This window comes from Schistocerca piceifrons, chromosome 1 (assembly GCF_021461385.2).
Source record: "Schistocerca piceifrons isolate TAMUIC-IGC-003096 chromosome 1, iqSchPice1.1, whole genome shotgun sequence".
NCBI classification, from domain to species: domain Eukaryota; kingdom Metazoa; phylum Arthropoda; class Insecta; order Orthoptera; family Acrididae; genus Schistocerca; species Schistocerca piceifrons.
Genome location: NC_060138.1, coordinates 797,403,371 through 797,416,418, shown reverse-complemented (window position 1 = coordinate 797,416,418; position 13,048 = coordinate 797,403,371). Strand labels below are relative to the sequence as shown.

General features: G+C 41.1%; 1 protein-coding gene across 1 annotated transcript in view; it reads right to left on the bottom strand.

Annotated features, from left to right (window-relative positions):
- Positions 1 to 4,825: 4,825 nt before the first annotated feature.
- Positions 4,826 to 13,048, bottom strand: part of LOC124789538 (glutamate-gated chloride channel-like) — a 131,564-nt gene continuing 123,341 nt past the window's right edge. The window contains exon 10 of the mRNA XM_047256937.1: positions 4,826 to 5,168. Within this exon, the coding sequence (XP_047112893.1) occupies positions 4,959 to 5,168 (210 nt within the window). The 3' untranslated portion in view covers positions 4,826 to 4,958. The remainder of the gene's footprint in view (positions 5,169 to 13,048) is intronic.

The window sequence follows — 13,048 nt, the reverse complement described above, 5'->3', positions numbered from 1 at the left end:
AGCCAATCACAGCGCTCGTTACTACAGCAGACGACTACTGATGTGGGGGAGGAGCATCGTACGGAGAGAGGACGGGGCAGTTCTGATCAGTGCGGCGCGAGGTACGGTCGCACTGGACACCTAGAGTTCTGAAGACTGCCGCGCACAGGACACAGAGGAGTACTGGACGTGAAGGGGTGACGTACGGATATAGGAAAGACTTGCAGAGTGAACCAGTTTTGCGCATGGTCGTGGGGATAGAAACATTTCGTTGTGCCGACTTACGCACTTGTGAGTATTTTACAGTAATAAAGGGCATTCTTAAAGGTACTTTGCTATCGTATCCATTATTTAAAGTCGTTAAAATAGTACCTGTAGAATTTACCGGGTGATCAAAAAGTCTTTATAAATTTGTAAACTTAATAAACCACAGAATAATGTAGATATAGAGGTAAAAATTGACACACATGCTTGGAATGACATGGGGTTTTATTAGAACCAAAAAAAACAACAAAGTATTGTTAGACGCGTGAAACATCTCTTGTGCACCTCGTTTGGTGATGATCGTGTGCTCAGCCGCCACTTTCGTCATGCTTGGCCTCCCAGGTCCACAGACCTCAGCCCGTGCGATTATTGGCTTTGGGGTTACCTGAAGTCGCAAGTGAATCGTGATCGACCGACATCTCTAGGGATACTGAAAGACAACATCCGACGCCAATGCCTCATCATAACTCCGGACATGCTTTACAGTGCTGTTCACAATATTATTCCTCGACAACAGCTATTGTTGAGGAATAGTGGTGGACATATTGAGCATTTCCTGTAAAGATCATCATCTTTGCTTTGTCTTACTTTGTTATGCTAATTATTGCTATTCTGATCAGATGAAGCGCTATCTGTCGGACATTTTTTGAACTTTTGTATTTTATTGGTTCTAATAAAACTCCATGTCATTCCAAGCATGAGTGTCAATTTGTACCTCTCTATCTACATTAATCGATGATTTATTCAGTTCTCAAATTTATACTGACTTTTTGATCACCCAGTACTTAATTGCAATCTTTCATTTATAAGTTTCTATATATCATTCAAAATTTCTGAGTGATAGGAACCTTCGACCATTCGATTCATATGTATATTCATATTGTATACTGTAGACTCAGCAGTATTTGGCTTGTAATGCGGCAACTACGTATCCCAGCCCCTAGACAACGAAACCAGCCGAAATTTTTAATACTTTTACTTTGAGTCTGTGGGTACATAGTTGAGGACCACCACACCATTTCATTTCTATTTGAAAGCCCGCAAGCTTGTCGACCTTTGTTCCCCATTCTTTTAACTTCCTGCGTACAGCCATTATGCTAGCTGGACTCCTGTAACACTGCAACTCACGAGTGCTCCCTTCCGGTGATTTCATGCGATTTTTACAGCTACCCACCTTAATGTTCAACGGTCACTGTCGTTGAGTACATGAGGTATGGGAGATCTCGGTTTAGCTGCGTTTGTTCCTTCGCGTTTCCACTTCACAATCACGTCACCAAAAGTTGACTTTGGCAGCTTAGAAGGATCGGTAGACATGTTACCCATTTACATCCAATTAAAAGTCCACGTTCGAAGTCGCTGAGCCCTCCCGACAGACCCATTCTGCTGTTCCTGCTCCTCTACTGACAACACAGTACTCCCTGCCTCCTTTTATACTGGCTGGCCCGCCGTTCGTGGTATCTAGTGGCTGATTCTCCGTTTCATAGGTTTGTCCAAATACTTTTGATCACCTAGTGTACTACAATCATTTAGATCAGTATGATGTAACTATTACAACAGAAACTCACACAGTGCATTCCTAGGAGTTTTCGGTTCGGAAGACCTTCAAGAATCATAGCGTATCGCTATGCTAGCGTAGCGTACGCACTCAGAAAACAAACAGATCATAATATATTTGCATTACTTATGCTGTTCAGTATCTTCGTATTATCTGCAGCATTATCTATTAAATATCGATTATATTGTCATCTGTGTCATTGTACGTGTACTGACTCATGTAAACACTCTACATGGAGTGGAGGAACATGGGTGAGAATTTTTAGCATACGTTGTATTTTCTGGTTTCTTAGATTTACTCATTCTCCCAAATTGATTTCACCCTATTTTAGTAAACTCGCCAACAATCTTTCTATTACATATTCAAACACACACAGGTACAATCACATTGGCATTCAGACATATACAATGTTTCTCTTTGGCCTGTAACGTCTCTTTGTGTCATCTGTTTCATTATTAAATTGGTTGTAAGCTGCTGACTTTGACTTCTCAGTTGTAAATCTTTCTCCAGTTCATAATTTACCTGAAACTCTTGTAATTTTATTGTAATCAAGATTTTAAACATGGCTGAAACAGTAACTGTTGAAATTCTTCACGGTAAATGATAACAGCCAAACAGTTGCAGGATAATGATTTACTAAAATTCTTGACCACGGTTTCGGTATATCTAAATATACCTTCACCAGAAGTAAAATACACTAAAATCAGAAATTACAATGAAATGTGATAGATTATCACATTTCAGTACGTAGTATCACAAGTTAAAATTTCAAAAACTCATTATTTCAGCGTAAGTGCGTTGTAATAAAGTTATTCTGTGCCTTTTCCTGAATAAATAAAATCTCTGTTTTCATTTCCAGTTTTTATTATTTGAAGTTACTCTTCACAGTACGGCTATAAAGCCAAACAACAAACGATCAGTAATGCGTTTCCATATGCATAAATGTACTTCAACCATTTTAAGAATAATAGTCTCAATTTAGAATTGGCAATGTGAGTGAACACTGAAATGAATTTAATATCACATAAATTTAGTGGTTGAGAGTTTTTTCGTAGTTATCTTTTTTTTACTGTTCAGCCACGGTCACCTCCAACGTATCATCTACAGATAAAAGTGGATTTGAAATCAAATATTTTCTGTAACATCTTTTTACAATTTTACCTTGCACTTCTACAGTTCAGCATTTCTTTACATATGACAGCACTAACTGATGGAGAAATTTTGGAGTTTGACACAGGCATTTTAGTACAGATAGTTCGTGCTGCAGATTTATATTTTAATTCAAGCCAAAATATCAGTTCGCTGGAAAGAAAGTCAAAATTCTGGACCAGATACGTTCAATTACACATCTTCGTTCTCTTAATGTCTTTGTCCTGGTATATCTAATCTTGTAAATTAGAAGTTTTATAACCATATACATTCATTGGCAGTACATACAACGAAATTGCTGTCGAACAGTAATGTCGATACAGTAAGAGTAATAACGAGTAGAGAATTATACAGTACTTTAATACTTATTTTTCATTCTATAATAGGTACAAATGCTTGTGCATCTGTAAATATGTGTGGCGGTTACTTCTACTACCAACGTAGGACACTGTCGAGTAAATGGTGTTGCAGCTATCTGGAGGCGTAGTTTTATAACCATATACATTCATTGGCATTACATACGAGGTTTGTCCGGAAAATACGTATAAAAGTTGTATAATGTCGTTATGTTACAAGTTGCAGTCACCGCCAGGTGAGACTACTGCTTTAATCAATGCCATCAACGCTCAGTTCGAGTCAGAGCACTCTGCGTGAAGGTGGGAGTGTGCAGCAGCTTGTTGACAGTTACCATTTTTCACCTGCCGTCGGCATGCAACTCTCTCTGATTGAGGAACAGCGAGTCAACATCAAGTTTCTTGCAAAGCTAGGCAAGAATGGCCGTGAGATTTTTGAGTGTTTGAAACAGGTTTACGGAGACAATTCTCTGAAGGAACCAACCGTGAACAAGTGGTTAAAAAGGTTCCGGGTTGGCAGAGAAGAAGTGAACGATGACCCTCGCCTAGGACGCCCGTCGACATCGAGTTCCGATGGAAATGTTGAACGAATTCGGGCTTGTGTTCTTAAAGACCGTAGATTGACAGTCAGAATGATTGCTGACGAGCTGTTAATCCCCAAAACAATCGTTCACGAAATCCTGACACAAAAACTTGAAATGAAGAAATTGTGTGCAAAAAACGTACCGAAGCTCTTGACGCCAGAACAGAAAGCAAAGAGGGTTCAGTGCCATGAGGATTGGTTGGAAGCAGAGGAACGAGGGGACTTTCTCAACGGAGTCATCACGGGAGACGAATTCGATGTGGAGCTCAAATCTCAAAGCAAGGAATGGAAACTAGCAGGAGAACCGAGAGCAAAAAAGTCGCGAAAATCAAGGTCCAATGTGAAGACAATGTTGATTGTTTTCTTTGATTCTAGGGGCATTGTTCACAAGGAATTTGTCCCTCCCGGCCAGAGAGTGAACGGAAATTTTTACGTTGAAGTTCTGACACGTCTCAGAGCTCGTGTCGCCCGAGTTCGACCGGAGTTGGCAAAAGGGGGCAGGTGGATCCTTCAGCACGACAATGCGCCCGCTCACACGCCACTCGTTGTGCGCGAGTTTTTGGCCGAAGCTCAATCACCGTGACAGACCACCCGCCTTATTCACCCGATTTAGCCCCATGTGACTTCTTCATGTTCCAGAAATGCAAAATGGTGCTTCGAGGGCGGCACTTGGGAGATGTGGAAGCCATCAAGGCGGAAACGACAAGGCATCTGAATAACATCACAACTGAAGACTTTCAGCAATATTATCAACAGTGTAAACGGCGTTGACAGAAGTGTATCGCGTCTCAGGGCGAGTACTTTGAAGGAGACCATATTGTAATACCTGAATAATTGTAAAATAAAGTTATTATTCAACTTTTATACGTATTTTCCGGACAAACCTCGTATAACGAAATTGCCGTCGAACAGTAATGTCGATACAGTAAGAGTAATGATGAATAGAGAATTATACAGTACTTTAATACTTATTTTTCATTCTATAATAGGTACAAATGCTTGTGCATCTGCGAATATGTGTGGAGGGTTACTTCCACTACTATCGTAGGACACTGCCGAGCAACTGGTGTTGCTGTTATCCGGAGGCGTTGACGCACCAGTAGACGAGGCAGAACAGGGAGAAGGCGAGAGGGAAGAGGACGCGCGATGCGGCATCGGCGCGCTGCGAGCCCGTGGGGAAGCTGGCCATCCAGGCGCGCCACCACTGCCGCGGCGAGCACCTTCCGCCCTGGGCCGCCGCCTCCTTGTCAGCCGTGGGGCTGTTGGACTGCTCCTCCAGCAGCTTCTGCAAAAAGCGCCGCAGCCCGTCACTTCCCACCACAGCAGTCGCTTGTGTCATTCAGTGCCATATTCAACTGCCCCTGTGAGTCTAACGCAACCCGCAACGACTGCAAAAACCATGCGCGAGGTTTTCATATTTTCTCGCGCAAGCTGTTAGTCCCACAGAAAAAATAAACAGGACATTTTAACCGTGGCCTTCAGTGAACACATATCCCACTACAAAGTTACATTACGCTAAATTTCCTATAAAAAGATCCTGTTAATTTTCCTGTAGGACGAATTGTTTCCGCATAGCGAGCGAGGGAATATGAAGCTCACACACTTGGTTTTTGGAAGTGTTGCAGGTTGCATAAAACAAATTGGTAAGGACAGTGGAATCGCGTTGTATAATATAAAAAATGAAATTATAAACCGAGATCTCTTCTAGGGGTCAGCTGTATAACGATCAGTCCACATTTAGAGTACAGGTGAAATTAGAGTTGACTGTAGTCTGCTGAAATGAACTTAGTATTTCGAATTATGATTGATACATTATGATACATCCCCTGGGCATCACGTGTGTTAGTGGTAGTGACTATGTAGTCAGACATGTATAAACACAATATTATTAGCGAGTATTTGCATACAATAAATTGAACTTATTAAAAAACCATTGTTACAGAGAATCCGCGATGTTGACAAGAATGTCTGAAATTATATAATCTATCTGGAACCATACTATAACGTTAATTTACATGTATGACTACAGAATAGTCTCAGGTTTGAACAAGATTGGTTATTTAGTTTCAAAATCTCTTGCAATGTTTATGTCGCTGCAGCTGCTACAAATAAATTGTAAGAACCGACGAAATTTTTGTGAGAATATCACTCATCCAGAGCCAAAACCTAGTAGTGACAGAGATATGAAGCCTGGTGTTTTTCGATTACTTACACGGGATGTGGCTTGTGCCGTCAAAAATGTAAACAAATTGAAACCTTTTCACTCGGTACACCAGAGAGTACTCTAAACCACCAAAACTGGAAACATGCTTAGTATTTGTGAGTTCAAATTGACATCAGATCGTAAAAGAGAATAGCGCTGGCCAGGATCAGACGGTCACTTTGGATTTGGCCCGACTATTGTTGTCTCGCTAGTGTTACTATGCACCGTGCCGGCAGTACAGCATACATGAGTTGCTGCTCCATTAGACAGACAGCCCACTATGACCCGTCTCCAAATATTAACATTAAAGATGGAAGACGGCGATAAATTTAGAAACTTAAGATGGTGTATTGCAACAAATTTAAAAATTAAAGATGGCCTGTGACCAGAAATTTAAATAGTATACAGGATAGTGGTGGACAGGATATTTAGTAATCCAAAGCAGTGGGAAACGTTGAAAAATATGTATCATGGCGGGAAACCACAGTGCAAACTGACAGTATTCGGTTACCTATCAAAATAATTATCGTAAGCACACACCAGTTTCCTGGAGTGCTAAAACTTCATAACAATACACAAGAGCGCGCGCGCGCACACACACACACACACACACACACACACACACACACACACACATGATACTTTACAGAATTCTCAAATGTATTAGAGCACTCAGAACCTTTTTTGTACTCTGTATTCAGAATTATTCATCCAAAATATTACGTAAAGGGTGAAAATTGGGGTGTTTCAAAGTGCGGTGCACAGTGCTCAAAGGTATCCAAAGGATTTGAATATATTTTGCACCACATTCTAAAGTATTTATCGAAAATTTAGGTAAAGTATGTAACTTGCAGTATTTCGAAGTACTTTACAAGGTGCTCAGAAGTGTCTCAATATCCTGAATTTTTTGTTTCGTATTCGAATGTATTAACATAAAGCAGAACTTGCATACATACATAGTTCGATTTCCCGTTCAAGGCACATCTGAACCTCAATTTAATTATTTCCCGCAACAAAATTGTTCAGTGATACTTGTTAAGTGTCACAAAGTGGGGCCCAAGTGACTCAATGAGCGTTTTGCTTATTCCGACAGGTCTTGTTTTGCTGACATTGTAATGGATTTGACTCTCAGCTCGGTGCAACTTGACACCATGCCGCATTGCGTAACACAAGTGATCACTACTGCTGATCTAACTTCTGTGCTGATAAAACGTAGCTTGTGCTGATTAACAGTAGGACAAGACACGTCGGAACAAGCAAAACGCTTAGTGAGCGAGCTAGGTCTCGCCAATGCCAGCCTACATGCCTTGTGATAATTAATAATCATCATTGAACAATTCAGATGTGGGAAATAATTAACTTAAGGTTCCCTTGTGCCTTAAATGGGAAATCTGACTAGTATTAAAGTGCTACTTCATGTTAATACTTTCGAATATGACACAACAAATTAAGTGCTTTCAGATACTTCTGAGCACTTAAAGTACTTCGAAATACTGCAAGTTACATACTTTACCTAACTTTTCAAATGGTTCAAATGGCTCTGAGCACTATGGGACTTAACTGCTGTGGTCATCAGTCCCCTAGAATTTAGAACTACTTAAACCTAACTAACCTAAGGACATCACACACATTCATGCCCGAGGCAGGATTCGAACCTGCGACCGTAGCGATCGCGCGGTTCCAGACTGATGCGCCTAGAACCGCTCGGCCATACCGGCCGGCACATTTTTCGAAAATGGTTACAGTCACTGCAATAACGTCACTATTGAACGTTGTTGCATCAAAAACTAATGCAATAACACAGGACTGAAAACTTCACTATCTGAGAATTTAGTAGTCAACATTGCCTTTTCTTTTCAGTAGTAACGAGCGAAATATATGTGAAATTTCGAATACTGCTGAGCAGTGAGAGACGAGTTTTGACGTGAGAATAACATTGTTTACTTTGTTAACACTCGTCAACAAGTGCAATTTAAGCTGTAAGTTCGATCAGTGATAGTGCTCATGTTTGTTTTGCAATGCAGCATGGGCGTCATATTACACCGAGCTCAGAGTCAAATGCATTTTATGTCGGCAAGACAAGATTGTCGGGACAAGCTAAATGCTCAGCGTTGCCAACGCCTGCCTTCTTGCCTTAGAGCGCTTGACAGGCTTCATAGAACAATTTAGGTGTGGAAAGTAATTAATTTGAGGCTCCATTGCGCTTTATACCAGAAATAAAGCTATGAACGTACGCTAGTGTCATTTAATGTATCTTTTGTGTAAATACTTTTGAATACGGCACAAAAACTTCAGAGTATTCGGATACTTTTGAGCACTCTGTAAATTACTTTGACTTACTGCAAGATAAACACTAGCTATTTCTTGATAAAATACTTTTGAATATGGCGCCACAAGAAAATCAGAGCGTTTGCATACTTTTGAGCTCTCGGTAAAGTGGTTTGAAATACTGTAAGTTACACGCTTTCCGTAATTTTTGTATAAATACTTTTAAGATGCAAAAAAATTCAGAGCGTGCAGGTCCTTTTTAGCGCTCTGTAAAATGTGTGCTTGTGTGTGTGTGTGTGTGTGTGTGTGTGTGTGTGTGTGCGCTCCTATGAAAATATTTTTGATAAATAATTGAATACTGCCATCAAGCATTGTGATTAGCTGAAAAATATTTACTGCCCTGTTTCAATTTTCTTTACATTTACTCCCATCTGCCATCTTGCATTTTTATATTTCCTATCCTTCACTATCTTAGTATTTTTTTAATTTCCCCGCGTCCACCTTTTAATTTTTTAATTTCCCAGCATTTTTAATTTTTGAACTTCCCATCATTCTCTATCTTGATAACGTCATTGGAAACGAGTTCCTTCATACACTGTTCTCTGGCATATTTCATTTTGTTCTTAATTACTTCTCCCTTCGTAGATCGGGATCGATATGTAAGGAGAGTTCTCACCCGAATGAAATGCAATTAATGAAATAGAAACTTTTTTAATTTGTAATCCAGGGTCACAGAAAAATTCTGCATTGCCCATAGACAAAAGCATGTGCATTTATGAAAATGCTTACTCTCAATGAATCAATGAAATGTAGTTGTTGTGCTTTTACGCAGTTAGTAAGAAAAAAGATGCGTATGACAGGGAAAAAGACGATGTGAACTGCATTCGAAGAGCTGTTCTTCCCATGTTTTGCAAATCTGAGTTCTCTGAACGTTTGTGGAAGGCTTTCATCTTCTTTCAGTCGCTGCATTGTGTACAGTTCATCATATGCACTTTGTTAAGCACACTGTTTTGACTACTGTTTTAGCCCCTGATAAAAGCAGAAACTAAAATTGTTAGCACTTTCAGATAAGAGGTATAATCTCGATTTTTATAAAATGGAGAATCTCTTATAACCTCACACTCACCTATCAGTACTACGTGACATTCCGATGTGATGCGATCATCAGTCTGTACGCATGTCCTCTATAAATAGTGTGCATAATGTCTCAAGTGTATCTGCTTTGCGATATTACCGTGTATGGAGTAACGTCGCCTGTGCCGTTCATTACTAGAGACCGAAGGAAGAGGATGAAACTGTGTTGATAGAAATCCTACTCCTCTAAAAAGCACTTCTGTCGTCTTTTGCTTGCTTTTCTTCTGTTTTAACGAAAGCTTATTGCAGGTGTGCGTAGCTTTTTGTTAAGGTTCATCCTTACAGCCTTCATACCTTGTACCGTATTTGTTGACCAAAGGCCATATATCGAGATTCGAATGTATTCCGTAAATAGCGTTTTGGAATTCCTACATGTCATCTCTACGTTCACAGATCTGCAATTTTAACAATGCAAGCCATATATACCTAGTTCGTCCTCGGTATTCGGTTTTGATGTTGCTGGTTGAAAGCGTAAGGCGAATGTATTTCTTTTTCTGCATGCTACGAGTGAGTCTTTTTTTCTCAATATATTTGCTGTTCTATGTGTTTATTTGTGTGTCAATATTATCGTGTTGCGTTCAGTTTTATTAGCGTTGTTGTTAATGTTGTTTATCCTCTATGCTTAAGGTATACTGTAGTGTCTGTATTATTTATATGTGGTGATGGTCATATTACTTTTCAGTTTTTTTTTCTGTAATTGCGTCTTAATTCCATTAATAAGTCTCTGTACTACTTGGGTCTTATATAAATTGTTTTAACTGTGTGTTATATTGTTTCTATCTGTTTTTCACAGTTTTATCTACTAAATGTAAATTTATTGACCCTATTCACGCGCTAAGGGAGTTGCATGTCACATCGGAAGGTTCCCCACATTTTATCAACCGTGTTTACTTTCTTATATGACCCTCAGCAGACAATGAAATTTAGTCTGCCTTCGGGCGCCTTGCTGAGGATAGCGCTGGATTGCAACAACAGCGACGTGGGGATACTTCAGTCGGGACGCGGTTTAATTCACAGTCATCCGCAGTGAAACCTTGTAAGACTTGGCAATATGGACGGTATATTGCCCTTTTCTGTCACCATATCGAAGCAAAACCCATCTCGCTTTCCCTTTTTGTCTTTGTGCAGAGCCACCTTCAGACCTGACGCGCCCAAAAGTCAATGCTCTTGTAGGTGGTTAGAAGTGTGCTAATATGATTTAACTGAACCTGTTTCACTGTAAATATCGAATTTGTGATTAGCGTTATCTCAGTACTGTTTGAGCCTTTGTCGACGTAATAATTGTTTCATTGGTTCACAGCCGTCGTGTCGGATAATGTTGAATAAGCTCCCCGTTATCTTCAGATGCTTACTTGAGGTGTCGCTGCAGTGGCTCGCCAATATATACCCTGAACTCGGTGAAAAAGAGCAGGCGCCAAGGGGTTGGGCTGTAACGTAATCGGAGACGAATCATCGAGCACGGCGACATCCAATGCCCCAGCCGGAAGAAACAGGCCATGGTCTTCGCATGCGCGACGCGGAAGATACGCGACCGCCGAAGCGTTTTCCCTCGAAGTCTTCCGTGAAAAGGTTAGCTGCTATGGGAGACAAAGGGCAGACTCTTGGCGTCCAATTTAAATGTGCGGACTCCGATTCTCCGTCTGTGTTGACTCGAATTTTTTCATCTGCTTTCGATGATGCCTTAATATCGCCAGTGCTGGTTTCAATACCTTGCTGAGTTGAAACCCTGTGTGTCTATAATCCAGGACGTTACTTATACGTAATTCGAATGCTTCTCCCAGTACCTGGAAGTGTACGAAAGGATCTTTGTCTGTCGGTAATTCGTGCTTTGTTCCGTCTCAAGACAGTGTTCGACAACAGCAGACTTTTCTGGTTGATCCAATCTGGTGTGACGTCTATGTTCAGCTCACCTATCCTTAACAGTGCGACACGTCTGGCCAGTATACGATTTCCCAAATTGGCACGGGGTTTTATATATCCCTGGTCTCCTTAGACCTAGGTTGTCTTTAACGGAACCCAGCATAGCTTGCAATCGCGCTGGAGGCCGGAAGACGCATTTTATTTGATGTTTCTTGAACAGCCTACCAATCTTAAAGGACACGCCATCAACAGAGGATATAAAAACCATCCTCGTGGAGTTCTGCGTTTCTTCTAGCTGTTCTTGAGGTTTAGTGCATGTAGGTTGAGAAGCATCACGGATCTGTTTATCAGGGTTACCGCTTTGTACAAACACAGACCAAATATGGCTACGTTCTGCTGATAAGCTCCCTGCATCTGAGATAACTCTAGCCCTATGAACGAGAGTCCGTCATACGCCAGTGCGTTGAGATGGGTGATGGCAGCTCGTAGCTCGTAGATATAGGTCAGTGTGGTTTACGAAACACACTGTGATCCAAGGAACCGTCTTCTTTTCTGCGGACTAAGACACCTAAGAACTGGAGGTTTCCATTTATTTCTACTTCCATTTATTTCTACTTCCATATTGAAGCAAATGCTCGGATGGAAGGAGTTAAGGTGTTCCAGAAATGCAGGAAACGTTGCTGCTCTGTGTGGCCAAACTACAAAGGTGAAGTCAACGTATCTCGAGAAACATTTAGGTTTCAACACCGCTGAGATGTTTTTTCCTTTAAGTCTTCCGTAAAAAGGTTAGCTACTATGGGAGACAAAGGGCTACTCATAGCAATCCATAGTAAGCATCTGAAGATGACAAGCAGCTGTCTCCGCTAGAGAAACAAACTGTTGCGCGCTCTCGCATTTTTGATCACATGTCTAGACCGGCAAACTATACCGACATTATATAGCCTCTGCGGCCACCAAGAGGATGAAACAACAAGCCACGATGGCATAGGTGAGGGAAAACATCCGTTATACTATGCGAGAATTAGACAGTGTCTGCAGGAGCTTACTTTCATTGCATCTGGATATCTCTTCGCGTCTGTCAACGGGTTCCTGGGAACGGGTAGACAGTGCGCTACGTGTTCACTTTCACGATGTCCGTGAGCAAATGTAGTAAGAATTTTTTTGTTTTGTCCACGAATATTTTTTATGGGCTTCCTTATTCAGTGTGTGAGAGCGGGCGCGTGTGTGTGTGTGTGTGTGTGTGTGTGTGTGTGTGTGTGTGTGTGTGTCTGTTTGTGTGTGTGTTTGTGTGTCTGTGTGTGTGTGTGTGTGTGTGTGTGTGTGTGTGTGTCTGTTTGTGTGTGTGTGTGTGTGTGTGTGTGTGTGTGTGTGTGTGTCTGTTTGTGTGTGTGTGTGTGTGTGTGTGTGTGTGTGTGTGTGTGTGTGTCTGTCTGTTTGTATGTGTGTGTGTGTGTGTGTGTGTGTGTGTGTGTGTCTGTTTTTGTGTGTGTGTGTGTGTGTGTGTGTGTGTGTGTGTGTGTTTGTGTGTGTGTGTGTGTGTGTGTGTGTGTGTGTGTGTTTGTGTGTGTGTGTGTGTTTGTGTGTGTTATCTTTTTCTCTGCTACTTAATGTATCAGGCAAATAATATCGACCACATTTCTGCATCTAAGAATATACTGAGGTGATAAGTCATTGGTAATATCGAGGCGGACCTCCTATTG